At 43.4% G+C, this 20,184-nt stretch overlaps 1 protein-coding gene across 1 annotated transcript in view; it reads right to left on the minus strand.

Moving 5' to 3' along the window:
• The window catches only part of PDZD7 (PDZ domain containing 7), a 170,731-nt gene extending 153,371 nt beyond the window's left edge, over positions 1 to 17,360 (minus strand). The window contains exons 1-3 of the mRNA XM_030204729.1: positions 17,283 to 17,360; positions 7,723 to 8,209; positions 5,622 to 5,762 (exon numbers count right to left, since the gene is read on the minus strand). Of these exons, the coding sequence (XP_030060589.1) occupies positions 5,622 to 5,762; positions 7,723 to 7,924 (343 nt within the window). The 5' untranslated portion in view covers positions 7,925 to 8,209; positions 17,283 to 17,360. The remainder of the gene's footprint in view (positions 1 to 5,621; positions 5,763 to 7,722; positions 8,210 to 17,282) is intronic.
• Between the last annotated feature and the right edge of the window lie 2,824 nt (positions 17,361 to 20,184).

Raw genomic sequence — 20,184 nt, forward strand, 5'->3', positions numbered from 1 at the left:
AGTATTGTTTTTTTCATATCTATAAAATATATAAACATATTACAACTTATTATTATTTCCCCCAATTTAAGCCAATTTTACATTTTGGTCCTATTATCTTGAATTCAAGTCACTTTTTCTGTTTGGAAGATAATGACGTAAAAGTCCCAAAGTGTCCACGTATTTGAATGTAACCAGCTATAGACTAATGTCCCATCTTCCCTCATCCCTTCATGAATGAGGTAAGATTTGGAACATAGAATTTCGGAAATGTGAATAATGTAAAAAATATTATTTTAAACAATATATGTTCAATAAAACAAAATATTATTATATATATAGAAAATAGTGATTACTTTGGGTAGCAAGCAATGACTATGTATGAGAGAAAACCAAATTCATACATATTCATTGTGGATATCTTGAAAACCTGACTGGCTTCCAGGACTGGACTTAGGAAACACCAATATAGAATACTAGCATTACCACTCCCAACTGTGAGGCTGATGTAAATGCTCATGACTGAAGTTGAGCGCGGAAATGCGGAGTTATGCTACTATTCTATAAAACTGCTGTAGTAACATAGTAACATAGTAGATGACGGCAGAAAAAGACCTGCACGGTCCATCCAGTCTGCCCAACAAGATAAACTCATATGTGCTACTTTTTGTGTATACCTTACCTTGATTTGTACCTGTCCTCAGGGCACAGACCGTATAAGTCTGCCCAGCACTATCCCCGCCTCCCAACCACCAGCCCCGCCTCCCACCACCAGTTCTGGCACAGACCGTATAAGTCTGCCCAGCACTATCCCCACCTCCCAACCACCAGTCCCGCCTCACACCACCGGCTCTGGCACAGACCGTATAAGTCTGCCCAGCACCATCCCCGCCTTCCGCAACCGGCTCTTCCACCCAATCTCGGCTAAGCTCCTTAGGATCCATTCCTTCTGAACAGGACATATACATAGTAGATGACGGCAGAAAAAGACCTGCACGGTCCATCCAGTCTGCCCAACAAGATAAACTCATATGTGCTACTTTTTGTGTATACCTTACCTTGATTTGTACCTGTCCTCAGGGCACAGACCGTATAAGTCTGCCCAGCACTATCCCCGCCTCCCAACCACCAGCCCCGCCTCCCACCACCAGTTCTGGCACAGACCGTATAAGTCTGCCCAGCACTATCCCCACCTCCCAACCACCAGTCCCGCCTCACACCACCGGCTCTGGCACAGACCGTATAAGTCTGCCCAGCACCATCCCCGCCTTCCGCCACCGGCTCTTCCACCCAATCTCGGCTAAGCTCCTTAGGATCCATTCCTTCTAAACAGGACATATACATAGTAGATGACGGCAGATAAAGACCTGCATGGTCCATCCAGTCTGCCCATGACAAACTCATATGTGTATACCTTACCTTGAATTTGTACCTGTCCTTTTCAGGGCACAGACCATATAAGTCTGCCCAGCAGTATTTCCCGCCTCCCAACCACCAGTCCCGCCTCCCATCACAGGCTCTGGTACAGACCGTATAAGTCTGCCCTCCCCTATCCTCGCCTCCCAACCACCACCCCCTCTTCCCCCAACTGCTCCGCCACCCAATTTCAGCTAAGCTTTCTAAGGATCCATTCCTTCTGCACAGGATTCCTCTATGCATATCCCACGCATGTTTGAACTCCGTTACCGTTTTCATCTTCACCACCTCCCGTGGGAGGGCATTCCAAGCGTCCACCACCCTCTCCGTGAAGAAATACTTCCTGACATCTTTCCTGAGTCTGCCCCCCTTCAATCTCATTTCATGTCCTCTCGTTCTACCGCCTTCCCATCTCCGGAAAAGATTCGTTTGCGGATTAATACCTTTCAAATATTTGAACGTCTGTATCATATCACCCCTGTTCCTCCTTTCCTCCAGGGTGTACATGTTCAGGTCAGCAAGCCTCTCTTCATACGTCTTGGAACGTAAATCCCATACCATCCTCGTAGCTTTTCTTTGCACCGCTTCCATTTTTTTTAACATCCTTCGCAAGATACGGCCTCCAAAACTGAACACAATACTCCAGGTGGGGCCTCACCAACGTCTTATACAGGGGCATTAAAACCTCCTTTCTTCTGCTGGTCACTCCTCTCTCTATACAGCCTAGCAATCTTCTAGCTACTGCCACCGCCTTGTCGCACTGTTTCGTCGCCTTCAGGTCCTCAGATACTATCACCCCCTCTTCCCGTCCGTGCCTATCAGACTCTCCCCGCCTAACACATACGTCTCCCTTGGATTTCTACTATGAGTCAGATTATTCTTCCCAATGTGCATTACTTTTTGCATTTGTCCACATTAAATTTCATCTGCCATTTGGATGCAAACTTAATCACCTCACTTGTCGTTCCAATTTCTAGATCTTTTATAAATATGTTAAATAGCACCATCCCAGTACAGATCCCTGTGTCCAGGGCTTTTTTTGAGGGGGTACTTGGGGGTACTGAGTACCGGCACCTTTTCCATTGTCTGCTAAAATTGACCCATGGACCCCAAGTTTTAATGATAGAGCTCAGGCTCTACACACCAATTCTGTCTTGTAATAGATTCTGTGACTAGTTGCAGGGGGTCTGGCTATTATGGGGTGGGTCCCTCAGTGATCACCCTACTCCTGAAGGGTGGCCTAGCATTTGAGTACCGGCACCTTTTTTGCTAGAAAAAACACTGCCTTTGTTCACCCTTCTCCATTGAGAAAAATGGCCATTTAACCTTACCGTCTGTTTTCTGTCTAGTAACCAATTCCTAATCCACGGAAGGACATTGCCTCCATTTTCCATTCTCCCCGTTTGTAAGCACCAGAATAGCTCCATCCCGCATTGGTTCTATTACCCGCTGCTGAAGCAGTTCTTCCTGTAGAGAATCCAAGATCCCTTTGCTTCTAGATGATCCCACAGCAGGGACATCAGGCATATTAAAGTCACCTATCAGTAGCACTTTCCCTTTCCTAGCTATTGTGGATGTCTTCAATTAAGTCTCTGTCCATTTCTTCTGACTGCGAAAAAAATGTTCAATATGTTGTGGATTTTTAAACGAGTGAAATCATATCTTCCCTTGGACACCTTCCAGAACCTGGTACAATCCACAGTTATTACCCATGCAGACTACTGCAACAGTGTTTTTCTAGTCTGTAAGACCCAAGTTCTGAAAAGACTTCAGACTGCCCAGAACACAGCAGCCAGACTTATCTTTGGCAAATCTAGATTTGAAAGCGCATCACCTCTTCGGAAGAAGCTTCATTGGCTCCCCATCAAAGAGAGAATATTTTTCAAGGTCCATACAATGATTCATAAGATCATATATGGAGAATCCCCTAGCTATATGAATGACCTGATCGACCTTCCAATCAGAAATAGATCAATGTCCTCACGTACTGTACGTACCTCAATTTACACCTTCCCAACTGTAAAAGAATTAAATACAAAACCTACTATGCATTCAGTTTCTCCTTCTTGGGTAGTCAGCTTTGGAATGCTCTACCTAGATCCATCCAAACTATTAATGACTATCTACCCTTCAGGAAAATGTTGAAGACACATCTTTTCAAACTAGTTTACCCTAACAAACCTACTTAATCCTATAACCCCACCCACACTACTCCTGCTCTGACACTGACACCGATTACACCTTTGACCTTCTCCCAAATCTTATCATACTCATCCTCCAATCCTTTCTTCTCCATTTTCCATACCATACCCCACCCAATCTCCTTTCCTTTTGCCTATCCTATCCTTTACCTTCCCATATCTAAATCATTTATTCTTAAAACCTTATCATTATAATGTTTATTACAGCTTGTAATATTCTCTTACAGAAATTGTATTGTTTTTTTTTACTATGTAAGCCGCATTGAGCCTGCTATGTGTGGGAAAGTGCGGGGTACAAATGTAATAAATAATAACTGAATATTACAACAACATAAATACATTTTCTTTTCCCTCTTACTAGTTTAACCTACAGCACCTCTTCCTTACCTCATATGTCTTGCAGTTCTGTCACTTTAATATTATTCTTATCATGTAATGCCACTCCTCCTCCTTCTTTTCCTACCCTGTCCTTCCTGAATAGATTATAGCCAGGTATAACTATATCCCTATAATATCATGTTCATTGTTGATTTAATCATGAACGGTCCATCCAGTCTGCCCAACAAGATAAACTCATTTTACATGTTATGTGATACTTTATATGTATACCTAAGTTTGATTTGTCCTTGCCTTTCTCAGGGCACAGACCGTAAAAGTCTGCCCAGCACTGTTCTTGTACTAAAGGTTCTGAAGCTATATACCCACCACGGTTGGGCAGACCATTCAGGTCTTTACATGCCATCACTTACTATGTTACTGCCAGCACTTTGGCACAGAACAATACCAGAAAAATCACTGAAGCACCTTAACAGCCACCTCCTCAACATTTCCAAGTCATATATATGCTCCACACATTCCCCATGCAAACATTTACTTCCACACACCCATACTCCACCACACGTGTCCATACTCACACACACATACACACACACCTCAACCCCCATATCTTACATTGCCTCATCTACCACATCCACATACTTCTACTGTGATCCCCACAATACATGTCATATATGCCCACACATACCTCCACCCAAATTCCCCATATACTCCCAGACACCTGCTATGCACCACCCACCAATACACACTGCATACATACACCCCTACAATAACATGTTCCCTACTCCCTTATTTTCCCTCTACACATCTACCTGTGGACCTCACAGATTACTACAAACCAACAACATACACATGACCCCTCAGACACATACTTACAATCCCACACCTATGAACTAGACACCAACATACTTCTATATACCTTTAAACAGACCCCCACACAATGTTCACACACACTCCCATGGTCACAGACCCCACATGCCCATACCCTCCTGACTTCCCTAAATATTCTTACACACCCACAAAAACACACAAAGAAACCCACAAGCCACACGCTTCATATAGACATAGTAACATAGTAAATGATGGCAGATAAAGACCTGAATGGTCCATCCAGTTTGCCCAACAAAATAAACTCATTTTACATGGTATGTGATACTTTATATGTATACCAGAGTTTGATTTGTCCTTGCCTTTCTCAGGGCACAGACCGTAAAAGTCTGCCCAGCACTGTTCTTGTATTAAAAGTTCTGAAGCTATATACCTACCATACCGCTCACAAATTTATACATTGACACATGCCCCTCACATATACATACACGTGAGGGTTTTGGATTTGTGCAGGCACGGGTGTGTAACCCCCATCCACACCCTCCAACAAATCTACAACCTACATTCCTACAGTCCCACACATCTCCACATACCTCCCCCACACTCACAACCCCCCCTTTCATACACTTACCTACACCTCTCATTCCCTTCCATACCCATATTATTTCTGTGTTGGAAAGCATTCCCAAAGCCATAGTTCTTCTGCTTTCCCTACTTGTTAAGGCTAAGATCAAATAGTAAAACTGAGAACTGGTTATAACAGCAATTAAGTGAGAGCCATCAAACACCTCGCTCAACTTTTCTTCATCATCTTAATGTGTTTATAGCTGTGAGGTTCTTAAAAACAATTGATTTTCTTACCAGCACTGCTGCCTTGTTCAACTTTACTGACAAAGATCCCGAGTCCATGCTCTGAGCCCCCTCGAACGCTGAATCCTAATTTGCCATCAGGACTTTTATCAACGGTGACGGCAAGGATGGAGTCACTTTCATCACTGCTCGCTGTTCGATGTACACACAAAGCATAACAAACAATTTATTTAGTGAAACCTTTTCTATTGAGTAATTACACTATTGAATTGCTTACTTGTTCATTGAATAAAGCTTAATGGCTGTAGTTTATCACTCTTAATGTCATCATTGCTTACCAATGCTGACCAGCTGAAGTTACTAAATAATTGTAAGGGAAAGGGGATGGAATTTGATATACTGCCTTTCTGTGGTTATAATCAAAGTGATTTATATATTATATACAAGTACTTATTTTGTACCTGGGGCAATGGAGGGTTAAACTGATTTGCCCAGAGTCACAAGGAGCTGCAATGGGAATCAAACCCAGTTTCCCTGGTTCTCAGGCCACTGCACTAACCAATTGTGGTTGGCTGTCCTAAAATGTTCTGGATATCTTTATCTGGGTATATTCAGTGGCAGGCTTGTACAATAACTTCTGATGAATAACCAGGTAAAAGCTCTCAGTGAACCACACAGTGGCAGAAGATCAAATTAAAGGCCCCCAAGAATATCAGAAATGGCTCCCAGTAGAGGGGGATCCACCACCACCTCAAGAAGATACAGGAGTGTATCCTTCCTTCTTTGAGTCACCTGCACTCCAGGGACTGCTCGAGTGGAATTTATACCACTGGAACCATGTTATCCCTGTGCTAAGAAGTTCTGTCCAAACAAGAAAAGAGGGGTCCTCACAACTTCCACAGAAAGTCAAGCACGCACAACGTGGGTGAAAGTGAGGAGAGTTTCAAATAACCAAGGAAAAGGGAGAGTAAGAGAATCCAAGAGCTTATTTGCCTAGGTAACCTGACCCTACACGGGTTGTGTTTCGGCTAAAAGCCTTCTTCAGGGGTCGTGGCAGTTCGCAGAATGTATAAATGGGAAAAAAAAAATGGGACGGTGGAGTGATATAAGCTGCGTGGCATGACAGTCAATTCTTCTTGAAATTGTACTTCTGTGAGGAAACAAATTATCAGGGATAGACAACCTCCAGTCTTCGTGAACATCAACCTATTTGGTTTTTCAGGATAGCCCTAATAATTATTCATGCAATAGTTTTTCCATACGATTACAGCAGTGTGCATACAAGCCTCCAGCATGAATATTCATTAGGGATATCCTGAAGACTCAAGTGGTTGCTGTCCACATGGACTAGGGGTAGGCTAACCCTATAAATTATGTAATTTGTTACCCTGGACATGCCTGCTGGTTGGACCCACCTGTCCTATATCTACTTGATGTCAAATGTCAAAGATTGTGACTAATTTTCACTTCTGCACAAATCTATTATTTGAGCATGTCTGATCAGGGCAATAAGTCCTAGAGATGTAGAGTACCTAGCAACTTTTAACATCTGTGCTTTTTGCAAAATAATACATGCTGCCTGTCATATTAGGGGAAATAGTGCATATACATTTGAAAATGGAATGTTGCACACCATCTTCCTCCTCCTCCCCTCCCCCAATCTAATCATGGCTCTGGGAATACCTCTTTCTAATCTGGTTAAAAGTACATACACTATCAAATTCATGTGCACTTTTGGCTGCACAGAGGAAAGCAATTTTCAACCAGGTCAATTTACCTAGCTAAGGGCGGAAGTTATTAACATGGGCTACAAATTAAGACAGGTTATTTTACTACAACTTGGGCTGTTTTAGCAAATGGTCTTATTGCATAAAATGGAACCTGTGCTAAAATAAAGTTGTGATAAAATAACCCATCTAAATGGCTTAGAAAATTGTTTTATGCTTGTTGCAGAACACTAAAAATACCAAGATAATATACAGGGAAAATGTACTTACTCAACGTATGTTCCTCTTCCAGATCAAGACAAGGGTGAGTTATGGAAATCACTTACTGATAGCATAATTCTTAAGCAGGAACATATTAAAAACAAACAGTAAGTACCCAAAATAAAGCCCAGAGGAAACAAACAAAGAATGGCCAGCAATCTTACCTTCCAAAGGAGAATTTATAAGAATGACCCTTCCCATGGGAGAGGAGGCACGAAGCCCCCTAGGATGACCATTGATCTGCCTGTTCTGTTTTCTGACTAAGTGCCGTGTTGATGCATTCACATCCCCTGCTGAATTTCTGAAATAGGGTGAAGAGGTGGAAGTGGTTGCTTCTTTTCTTACAGTGTTGAATGCATGAGCCATAGCAAAGCAGAGCAGTAGCTGGTCATGAAGATCTCAGGAGCTGGTGTAACTTTTTTGCCCCCTCTCCCTTCTGAAATATCTGAAAGCAGTGCTGGAAAATGTATTTTACAGGCTAGGTTTGTGGTCTCATTTTGGCCACTCAAGTTGTTTCCCACCAATACATCTGTACGTTTGGCATATTGGAATCAAAGGGATTTCTTTATGTCCCGGTGAAAAATCTTGAGGTTGCAGCTTTCATCCATTGTGTCTTGCTTGTATTTTGCACTTCAACTGGATTGGACGACTCTTTAGAGAAGATGTCAGAATGAAACCAACAAATGAAAAAATGGTTAATGACAAAATCACGTATAATAACAACACTAATAATAAACAAAGTTTTTCTATACCGTCTCAATGTCACAGCTCAGGACAGTTTACAAAAGAGAGTCAGTATCATTAACATAGATGAATAGATACACTACATGAAATTTCAAAAATTATTGGTGAATAACCAGAATTTCAACAAATCATCTGAATTTCAAAAAATCATTTCCACATCTCGGTTCCGATGGCAAAAAAATTTCACAAAGTTGGAAGAGCTATATTATATAGCCTTTTGTAGTAGAAACTAACATGTCTCTGAGACCAACGGCAGCTCAGATTTATTGATGTGGATCGAGCAGGTGGAAACACAAGTATATCTAATCCTTAACAGAGATGATAAATACAAAGGACAATCATAATTAAGGGCCCTTTTACTACCCAGTGGTAGGGCTACCTCTGGGTTTCCGCACAGGAAATCAGCCCTACTGCCAGGCTCGTTCCGGAGCCAGCAGTAGATCTAGCTTCTGGCGCATACTGTTTCCTGCGCTAGGGAATTTTTTAAATTTCCTAGCGCCAGAGGCGTCCCCGGTGGAAAATCGGGCAGCGTGGGTTACTGGGTTAGCACTAGAGCCCTCACCACCTCCTAAATAGGAGGTGGTAATGGGTCCAGCAGTAAATGGGCTGTGTGGAATTTTTTTTTACTTACCACATGGCCTTTACTGGCCCTTTTAACAGAACACTTTTTACCGGCGTCGGTAAAAGGTGGCCTCGGCAACTGCAATCCCACGCACAGACGCTACTGCAGACCACCATTTGGTAAAAGAGGCCCTAAGTATTTTAAAAACCAAACATAAAACTTTAACTGGATTCAAGCCATAAGGGCAGCCAATGCAAAGATTTTAAAAGTAGGGTGGCCCTATCTAACTTTGATTAGTGCAAAATTACCCTGCCGTTTTCTTGATATCAATAACTGCAGCATGTCTAAATATATACAGATGCAGTAATCAATGTGTGAAAAAACAAAGGCATGAACCAATTTCTGCAAATCATCCAAAGAAAATAAGGCCCTTATTTGGCAAGGAAATCATGCTTTTTCAAACACTATAGGTTATCAATAAAAATCAAACAAAATAAAACATGGAAAAGAAAATAAGATGATATCTTTTTTATTGGACATAACTTAATACATTAATGTATTAAGTTATGTCCAATAAAAAAGGTATCATCTTATTTTCTTTTCCATGTTTTATTTTGTTTGATTTCTATTGATAACCTTAAGAGTGGACTAACACGGCTACCACACTCCTCAAACACTATAGACACCGAATGATGCACTTTGAAGTGGAACGATAGCATTATCTATTTTAAGGGTGATGGAAGGGAGTGAATTGGCTTTTTGCCCTTACTCACAACAAGTCTTCTCATTGACCATGACTGCTCATCCAAAGTGAAACATCTGAAACAATTAGAAATGTACTCAGTAGTCTGCTCCACTGGAAATACAATTTGAACACTGTCTGCATAAATATGATAGAACAATTTCATAAACTGCAATTCTTTGCCCTGAGCACTAAAGAAAAAAGAATTTGAAGAGAACTGGTTAGAGAGGAGATCCCTGTGTAACTCCGTAACCTGGAAACCAGTAGGTAAAAAGATTGTCATGGATTTTAACCATGTAATTATGATTTTTCAAAATCTGGCCAGAAATTCCAGCTGACTCAAGTTTGAATAATAGCAAATCAAGATCTACAAGATCAAATGCTGCCGACAGATCCAATCGCATCAGCAAAGACAGAATTCATTGGTCGAGTGATTTTCTTAATTCTGTGAAAAGTGGCAGTTGACAGGTTTTTGTACTGAAAATTTTGCGATAGGCAGATTTCCTAGTATCAAGTAACTCAAAGGAAATCATATATTCTTGGAATTAAAGTGTAATTATGGCCTCCAAGATCTTGGCCAAAAACAATATGCTTGCAACTGGTCGATAGTTGGAACAATTGGTTTTAAGCTCGTTGGAATCTTTCAAAATTGGTGTCAAAATAATGGTGCTAATTTCAGTAGGGAACTTTCCAGTTGCAAACATCTGGTTAAATAGAAGCAACAACCATTCTAAACTTTCCAAAGGCAAAATTTGAAGCATAGTCGTCGGGCAAGGGTCCATATCGCAAGATCCTAGAAAACTTCTTCAAGAGTTAGTTGGTCTAGATCAACAGGAACAAAGTGCTGCCAGATACAATCAGCTGTTGTTCCTAAACTATTCTTGTTTATTGAACCATCACTAACGTTCAAGTAAGAGTCAACTAATACTTGTAATGCAGACCTGAGATTAGCTAGCTTCTGCTTAAAATAGCTTCCCAAAATCTAAAGAAAAAGGATTAAAAGTAGAGTCATATGCAGGACTAGAAAAGACAGATTGAAATATTCTAAATAAGTTTTGAGATTCATTCCCTTCTGAGTGAATCCATCTAGAGTAATAACTTTTCTTTTCAAACTGAAGTTTTGATTTGTTGAATTTCATACTAGTTTTCCAGCCCACTTTGCCATGTTTCATCCATAAAGTTTTGAACCTATGGCACTTTAAGTGTAGCAATTTCAAGAGTATACCAAGGTGAATGATGATGTCTCAAAGTAACCCATTTGAGAGGGGCTACTGAGTTAGCCAGATTGGTCAATTCAGAATTCCAAAAAGAAATTATCGCATTCAAATCTGTTTTTTCAGGATTAGTAAAAACTAAACTAGCTTGAACCTAAAAATCCTGTATATCAAATTTATTTATGCATTTTATTGCATTTGTATCCCATATTTTCCCACCTATTTGCAGGCTCAATGTGGCTTACAGAGTTTGGTTATGACATAATCATTCCATGATATCAGTTACAATTAGTAATGTTCAAAGATTAGGTAAGGGAAGAGAGAAGGAAGGTGTTAGGCAGGGTAGAAGGTGGACTGTAATAACTGTGTGGATTGGTGAGGTAGTTTTGTAAGACTATGGGTTCTCTTTGTAGGCCTTGTGGAAGAGATGTGTCTTCAGGGATTTGCGGAAGTTAGTTGTTTCGTCAATAGCTTTCAGGGCTGTAGGTAATGCATTCCACAACTGCGTGCTCATGTAATAGAAGGTGGTGGCGTGTATCAGCTTGTATTTTAGTCCTTTACAGCTGGGGAAGTGCAGATTGAGAAATTGGTGGGATGATCTTATGGCGTTTCTGGGAGGCAAATCCACAAGGTTTAGCATGTAGATTGGGGCGTCTGCGTGAATGATTTTGTGTACTATCGTGCAGATCTTGAAAGCAATGCATTCCTTCAGAGGGAGCCAGTGAAGTTTCTCTCTTAGGGGTTTTGCACTTTCATATTTAGTTTTTCCAAATATGAGTCTGGCGGCGGTATTCTGGGCTGTTTGGAGTTTTTTGATAGTCTGTTCTTTGCAATGACTTATTACCATTGACTGTACCAGGGTACGGAAGATATATCTCGGGAAGAAAGGTTTTACTGTTTTGAGTTTCCACATGGAGTGGAACATCTTTTTCCTTGTGTTCTTCACGTGAGTGTTGAGTGTGAGGTTTCGGTCGATGGTAACTCCAAGAATTTTTAGGTTTTGTGTGACGGGGAGAGAACAGTATGGTGTGGTTATTGTGGAGTAGTTGTTTTTGTTGTGTTGTGAGGTGAGGACAAGACATTGAGTTTTCTCTGCATTCCTAAACAGCACGTTTTGACATTGTTTAGACCCAGATTTGTCTCCCCTTTCAGACAGAGGTTGAAATCCAGCTTAAAATGGTCAGACCTATGAGGAAAGGGTCACATACTAGACCTGGTATTCTACAAAGGCGTGGGTATCCTAGAATTCTGGGATAACAGGATTGAAATAAAACCCTTATCATGGTCAGAGCATTTTCTAATTAAATTCTCCCTAAGTGACCACCTGAAACAAATGGCACCTCCCAGAGCTTGGAAGGAGATCAGAGACAAAAAAAAGCTGACCGCTGAGAATTTCCTAGAGGCCTTGGACTATCCGCATATAGATGAAAAGACAACAGTGTCAGAACAAGTTGACATCTGGAATACACACTTAGCCAAGACCTTAGAGAAAACAGCACCACTAAAAAAGGTCTTATGCCCCACTCACAAACGCTCACCTTGGTTTTCTCCAGAACTTCGGATCCTTAAACGCGAAGAACGAAAACTGGAAAGGAGATGGCGCAAATCTCACCTGGATGAAGACAGGCAAAACTGCAGGAAGCACATGGCAAAGTATCACCAAGCCTTAACAGCAACCAAAAAACAGTATTTCTCTCAATGCATTGCACAGGCTGCCAATTCAACCAAGCAGCTGTTCAGTATAGTAAACAGCCCACTGCAACCCTCACAACAAAATTCTAATGGGCAACTACCAACAGCATTAAAAAGGGCAGTGGTTCGCCCTCTGCTGAAGAAAAACAACCTTGACCAGGACAAACTTGAAAGTTACAGGCCAGTATCCAACATCCCGTTTCTAGGGAAACTCATAGAACAAACAGTCTGTGTGCAACTTAATGAATGGCTAGAAAAGAGTAACTGGCTAGATCCAGGTCAATCTGGATTCAGACCTGGTTATGGAACAAAAATGGTACTCGTATCCATGCTAGATGATCTTCACAGAAACCGAGACAAGGGATTTGCCGCGATGTTAGTACTGCTAGATTTCTCAGCAGCTTTTGACACTGTAGATCATGATATCTTGCAAGAACGACTGACAGAAACAGGTATCAATGGAACAGTACTTGCCTGGTTCAGATCCTATCTATCAGACAGGCAACAATCCATAATGATTGGCAGCAACTCATCACCACCATGGACACTGACCTGCGGGGTACCACAAGGATCGATACTGTCACCTATTCTGTTCAATATCTCCCTCAAGCCACTAGCTGAGCTGATTCGGTCAATGGACACTCAGGCCCGCTGGAGAAGAGGCTCCTAGCCCCAGCCCAAGGCTTGGTGGAGCAGATGAAGGGATGGCCTGACCCAGGGCCCCCCCCAAAGGGACCCCCATCAAACAACCTGCTGCGCGGGGTCTTCACTTCTGCCGAAAAACAAAATGGCCATCATTCCCGCCTCCTTCTGAGGCGAAGCGCCGAGGCCCTGCATCGGGGACCGGAGTAGAAAGAAAAGCACTGCTGTGACCGAGTGCACCCTGTATGTTCGAGCCCTGAATCAGCTCCTCCAATCGGAAACCGGACTGCACACCGTGCTGCGGTCCGAGAACACCGCCCACTGCTCCTAGCAGCCCGATGACGGGCAACAGGTCACACTCTAAGCAGGGGCTGCCATGGCCAGGGACTGACGCTGCGCGGGAAAACATGTGGCACACCACGTAATCCCACCCGCTTTATTTCATTTTTATTTTATAGAATCAGGAGATTAGGCACTTTCTGTCTTAGGAGGAATCACAGTCTGATTGTATCGGCCAAAGACCTCAAGGAGCAGTAGTGAGATTTTCACCAGGGTCCCCTGGTTCTCACTCCACTGATCCAATCACTAAAACTGCTCCTCCACTTCCTCCATGTTTTTTTTTTTTTTGTAGCACCAACACGCAGTGGTCCCATCAATGTCCCGAGGCCTGAAGCACAGCAAAAAGGACCCACCGCCCTGGGACCACCTTACCCGGGGACACAGTCACCCCTCTGCCACAGCAGGGCACGGCAGCAGCACCGGCCTGCCAGACTTACTGTGTTGCCTGCGACTCCTCATCTGAGCAGACTCTCACACAGAGGAAAAACAGGGGAAAGGCACAGAACATCCCAGGGGGAAGGCATGACAGGGACCCAGCACCACCAGGTATGTCTGCTCAACTGGGAATCAGTTGACCAACTGGACCAGGAGCGAGGCCTCATAACTAGGGTTACCTTATGTCTGGATTTCCCCGGACATATCCTCTTTTTAGGACATGTCCGGGGCGTCCGGCGGGTTTTGCCCGCCCGCCTGTTTGTCCGTATTTCTGGACAAATGGGCGGGCAGCGCCGTGGGTCTCCCCTCCCCTTACTTACTATCTGCCCTGGTGGTCTAGTGACAAAGTTTGTACCCATTCCGGAAAAGTACAAAATCTCAGTCTCATTTGTACAAAAAGCAAGCAATTGACTTTTACCAAGAATGATGGAACTAGTGTGGTGGAGTTTCAGTTTGTGGGGATGGGGTGGGGAGAGGGCCAAAGCTTGCTGGGATGGAGTGAGGATGGGGGGGCAAGCTTTGCCCCTATGTCATTCTTTACTCCACACCCTATGGTCTAAAAAGGAGAAACTCTTGCATTTTAGGGTGGATGTGTGTTGTTTTAGCATACTTAGAGGGGCATAATCGAACGCAAACGCCCATCTCCAAGGGCGTCTATCTCCGAGAACGGGTACGTGAAGGGACGGGACAGACCGTATTTTTGAAAAAAATGGCCGCCCATCTTTTTTCTTGATAATACGGTTTGTGCCCGGCAAATGCATCGGAGTTGTGCGGATTTGAGCTGGGCGGTTTCGTTTTTCAGCAATAATGGAAACCAAAGGCGCCCAGCTCAAAAATGAACAAATCCAAGGCATTTGGTTGTGGGAGGGGCCAGGATTCGTAGTGCACTGGTCCCCCTCACATGCCAGGACACCAACCGGGCACCCTAGGGGGCACTTGTAACAATTAAAAAAAAATTTAAATACCTCCCAAGTCCATAGCTCCCTTCCCTTGGGTGCTGAGCCCCTCAAATCCCCCCCAAAACCCACTGCCCACAACTCTACACCATTACCATAGCCCTTATGGCTGAAGGGGGGCACCTACACGTGGGTACAGTGGGTTTTGGGGGCGGTTTGGAGGGCTCCCATTTACCACCACAAGTGTAATAGGTAGGGGGGATGGGCCTGGGTCCACCTGCCTGAAGTGCAGTGCACCCACTAACAACTGCTCCAGGGACCTGCATACTGTTGTGATGGAGCTGGGTATGGCATTTGAGGGTGGCATACAGGCTGGAAAAAAAAGTTGTTAAAGTTGTTTTTTTTGTTGGTGGGAGGGGGTTAGTGACCACTGGGGAGTCAGGGGTGGTCATCCCCGATTCCCTCCGGTAGTCATCTGGTCATTTGGGCACTTTTTGGGGACTTGTTCGTGAAAAAAAGGGTCCCAAAAAAGTGACCTAAATTCGCACTAAAAACGCCTTTCTTTTTTCGATTATCGGCTGAAGGTGCCCATCTCTCCTTGGCCGATAAACACACCCCAATCCCGCCTTCACCATGCCTCCGACACACCCCTGTCAACTTTGTTCATTCCCGCGATGGAGTGCAGTTGAAGATGCCCAAAATCAGCTTTCGATTATACCGATTTGGGTGCCTATCTCCTGATTTGGGTCAAAATCTGGGCGCCCATCACTTTCGAAAATAAGGCTGTTACTGGACCCACAAAATCCAGAGACCCCTGCAACTGTACAGTAGCAACTTCGTTCACAGTGGCCTAGTGGTTAGTGTGGTGGACTTTGGTCCTGAGGAACTGAGTTCAATTCCCACCTCAGGCACAGGCAGCTCCTTGTGACTCTGGGCAAGTCACTTAACCCTCCATTGCCCCATGTAAGCCGCATTGAGCCTGCCATGAGTGGGAAAGCGCAGGGTACAAATGTAACAAAAATAAAATAGATACTATTGTTGATTCTACATGGAATGTTGCTACTATTGGAGATTCTACATGGAATGTTGCTATTCCACTAGCAACATTCCATGTAGAAGTCTGCGCAGGCTTCTGTTTCTGAGTCTGTGACTCACAGAAGCAGAAGCCTGTGCAGCCACATTGGTGATCTGCAAGGGCCGACTTCTACATGGAATGTTGCTAGTGGAATAGCAACATTCCATGCAGAATCTCAAATAGTATCAACAGTGGAGGAGGGTGGCGGACTTGAGTCCTGAGGAACTGATTTCGATTCCCACTTCAGGCACAGGCAGCTCCTTGTGACTCTGGGCAAGTCACTTAACCCTCCATTGCCCCATGTAAGCCGCATTGAGCCTGCCATGAGTGAGAAAGCGCGGGGTACAAATGAAACATAAATAAAATCACCAGAGATATGAATTTGTTAGAATGCGTTTGGTTCATTAACACAACTTAACATTTTCAGTGCAAACAAAATCAATTGACCCTTGGTTTGTAAGTTGCAATGCGCATTTAAAAAAATGAAATATCTGAAATGAACCAAAAATTCCTGAAACCTTTGATAATCGCTAAACAAACCAAAAACATTTGGCTTGTTTGTCTGGGACCCACCACATAAATATAAAAACCTTTTTGTTTTAGATGTCTATCCTGATAAATTATTAATTCTAATGCATAATCAAAGCTATTCTACAGCGCTGGGGAGTTTTCTCCTGAGTTACCTCTCCTTACGTACCCCCTTTTTTTTTTGTTTAAAGTGAAATACAAGTGACAGGTAACGCAAGGAAACTCACCTACCGGTTAGTTGAAATGCAACCTGGGCGCTGAGCCAGCTGACCTCAATAAATAAATGATAACACTTCCTGAGATCTCCAAGTACACTGCCTGCTACAAATTAGATAACACAAAGCAAACAGTACACACACAAAATAAGTTCATAATTGCAATGTTTGAGGTTTAGAGGGGCAGATCTAATAAAATCAAAACGAACATGGAAAAATGCACAGGTACCGTGCAAAGAAACATCTTCCCTCCTGAATTGTACTCGGCAGAGATACAAACACACAGGAACTGTTTGCATGTGTTAGAAAAGGATTATTACCCGTCATCTGGGGATCCAACAGAATATTCTAGGGAGTAGGGACCTCCCTCTCCCTGCTTTTCCCCAGAAGACCTCCATTTTTCTCACCCTGCCCCCAGTTGACCTTTTTTTCTCCCTCTTTAAGTCCCCCCCCCCAATTCAGCTCTTCTGCTTCCTCCTTACCCACCCATACCTCTGCTTCTCCCCTGACTCTCCAAGGACATCCCTCACAGACCTCGTCTCCTCTCTCTGTACCCTTCTCCCCTTCTACTGCAGACCTTTACCCCCCCCCCCCCCCCTTGCCACCTTCCTAGACCTCCCCTCCCGTCTCCCTCTCTCACCTAAACAGGGGAAGCTCCTGGCAGTACAGCACAGATGGTAGCCGGCTGCAGGTGTAGCCTAAGCAGTCTTGCCAAGTCTCAGAAAAAAAAAAAAAAAGTGGCGTTGCCTTTCGAAAGAAGCCCAACCCCTTTCAGAAGGAGGCAAGTGAGAGTGTCTGCATAAATTCCTCCTGAGGAAAGAAAGCTTTACAGGTCTGTTAAACCAGTAAGGAGAAACGTAAAAGAAGGACTGTAGGTTGCTAGAGGTTTCCTTTGGCAATGACTGCAGAGGAATGAGATTCACCAGCATCTTTATGCATTCCCTTGCTAGGGGAACTTAAACTGGGTCCCTAAGCCTCAGAGAACTGGTGCAGAGCTGAAAGTTTACAGCTCAGAGTCCTGTCAGAAGCAGAGCAAAGCAAGTAAGTAAAAACCACTGAAAAATATCTGTAAAAATCCATAACACATATACAGTAATACCTCGGTTTTCGTTGACTTCGGATATTGTCGGTTTCGGTTTTCGTCGATTTTTTTCCACGAAAATTTGTCTCGGTTTTCGTCAGTTGCCTCGGATTTCGTCGGCGCACCCATGTGATGATGCTAATTTTGTGTTCTCCTGCTCAGTGTGGCGTTGTTTCTCGTTGTGTGAGCATATGGAAATAATTGCCTCGGTTTTTGTCGGTTTCGGATTTCGCTGATTGTTTTCAGACGGATTATCAACGAAAACCGAGGTATTTTTTTTTTGTTACATTTGTACCCCGCGCTTTCACACTCATGGCAGGCTCAATGCGGCTTACATGGGGCAATGGAGGGTTAAGTGACTTGCCCAGAGTCACAAGGAGCTGCCTGTGCCTGAAGTGGGACTCGAACTCAGTTCCTCAGTTTCCCAGGACCAAAGTCCACCACCCTAACCACTAGGCCACTCCTCCACACTATATCACTATATAAAACAAAAGTCATGGTAAAAGGAGCACGTTATGGGTGCCTGTTTCACACAGGACTTCTGTAAAACTAGTTAAAGCACTGGTGACTCTTGGGACCTGTAGTAGAATTTCAGTACCTCTTTCACCTAGAATTATGCCACTTCAGAAGCTCAGGGGTCCTTTTACTAAGGTGCGCTGAAAATGGCCTGCCGTAATGTAGGCGCATGTTTTGGGCACGCGCAGAATCATTTTTCAGCGCACCTGCAAAAAAAATGGCTTTTAAAAATTTTTTGCCAAAAATGGATGTGCGGCAAAATGAAAATTGCCATGCGTCCGTTTTGGGTCTGAGACCTTACCGCCAGCCATTGACCTAGCAGTAAAGTCTCACATGGTAAGTGGGCAGTAATGACCTACGCTCATCAAATGCCACTTGGCGCGCATCCAATAAGCGCATCCAAACAATTATTTTTCAAATGCGCGTATTGGATGCGCCCCCAAAAATGAAATTACCACAAGAGCCACGCAGTAGCCGGGCGATAACTCCATTTTGGCACGCATATTTGAGGTGCCCGTTTACTAAGCTTACTTAACTTAAAGAGGGAGAACGAAAGGTCAACTGGAGGCAGGGTGAGAAAAATGGAGGTCTTTTGGGGAAAAGCAGGGAGAGGGAGGTCCCTACTCCCTAGAATATTCTGTTGGATCCCCAGATGACGGGTAATAATCCTTTTCTAACACATACAAACAGTTCCTGTCTGTTTGACGTTTGTATCTCTGCCGAGTACAATTCACGAGGGAAGATGTTTCTTTGCACGGTACCGGTGCATTTTTCTATGTTCATTTGATTTTATTAGATCTGCCCCTCTAAACCTCAAAAGGGCCCCTAAAATAGGTGCAACTTGCTACTGACAAAATATTAACACTATTAAAAAAAATAAAACAAATATCACTTCCAATAATAAAGCTTTTTCCACAAAACCAAGAAAATATATTCCAACCCTATATTGTGGAATTCATTAAAGTGCTTTTGACTCAACAGCATAAAATAAAATATTCAGTGATAATATCCCAGAATTCTTAGTACTAACCAGAATAGTTGCATCATCACTGGTCAAAAACCTCCCACTGTAGGAATATTTATAATTTTTAATCCAGTTTTTTTTTGTTTTATTCCTTTTATGTATTTCTTTCTTTCTTCAAAATCTAATCCTCAGCATGCATCTTGTACCACATGTTCTTTGACTTTTGTATCAAAAGTCCACTACTGATACTATAAGGCATATATCTCAAAGTTTTTCCAGCTTTTACCATCTCCTGACGGGGACCCATTTTAACTGGATTAAAAATTAAAAATATTCCTACACTGGGAGGTTTCTGGCCAGTAATGATGCAACTATTTTTTTTTTGTTACATTTGTACCCCGCGCTTTCCCACTCATGGCAGGCTTAATGCGGCAGGCAATGGAGGGTTAAGTGACTTGCCCAGAGTCACAAGGAGCTGCCTGTGCCGGGAATCGAACTCAGTTCCTCAGGACCAAAGTCCACCACCCTAACTACTAGGCCACTCCTCCACTGTTGCTACTATGTGAGATTCTACATGGAATGTTGCTATTCCACTAGCAACATTCCATGTAGAAGTCGGCCCTTGCAGATCACCAGATCACCAATGTGGCCACGCAGGCTTCTGCTTCTGTGAGTCTGACGTCCTGCACGTACGTGCAGGACGTCAGACTCACAGAAACAGAAGCCTGCGCAGCCTGCTACATGGAATGTTGCTAGTGGAATAGCAACATTCCATGTATAATCTCCAATAGTAGCAACATTCCATATAGAATCTCCAATAGTATCTATTTTATTTTTGTTACATTTGTACCCTGCGCTTTCCCACTCATGGCCGGCTCAATGTGGCTTACATGGGGCAATGGAGGGTTAAGTGACTTGCCCAGAGTCACAAGGAGCTGCTTGTGCCTGAAGTGGGAATCGAACTCAGTTCCTCAGTTCCCC

Source organism: Microcaecilia unicolor, chromosome 5, assembly GCF_901765095.1.
Source record: "Microcaecilia unicolor chromosome 5, aMicUni1.1, whole genome shotgun sequence".
NCBI classification, from domain to species: domain Eukaryota; kingdom Metazoa; phylum Chordata; class Amphibia; order Gymnophiona; family Siphonopidae; genus Microcaecilia; species Microcaecilia unicolor.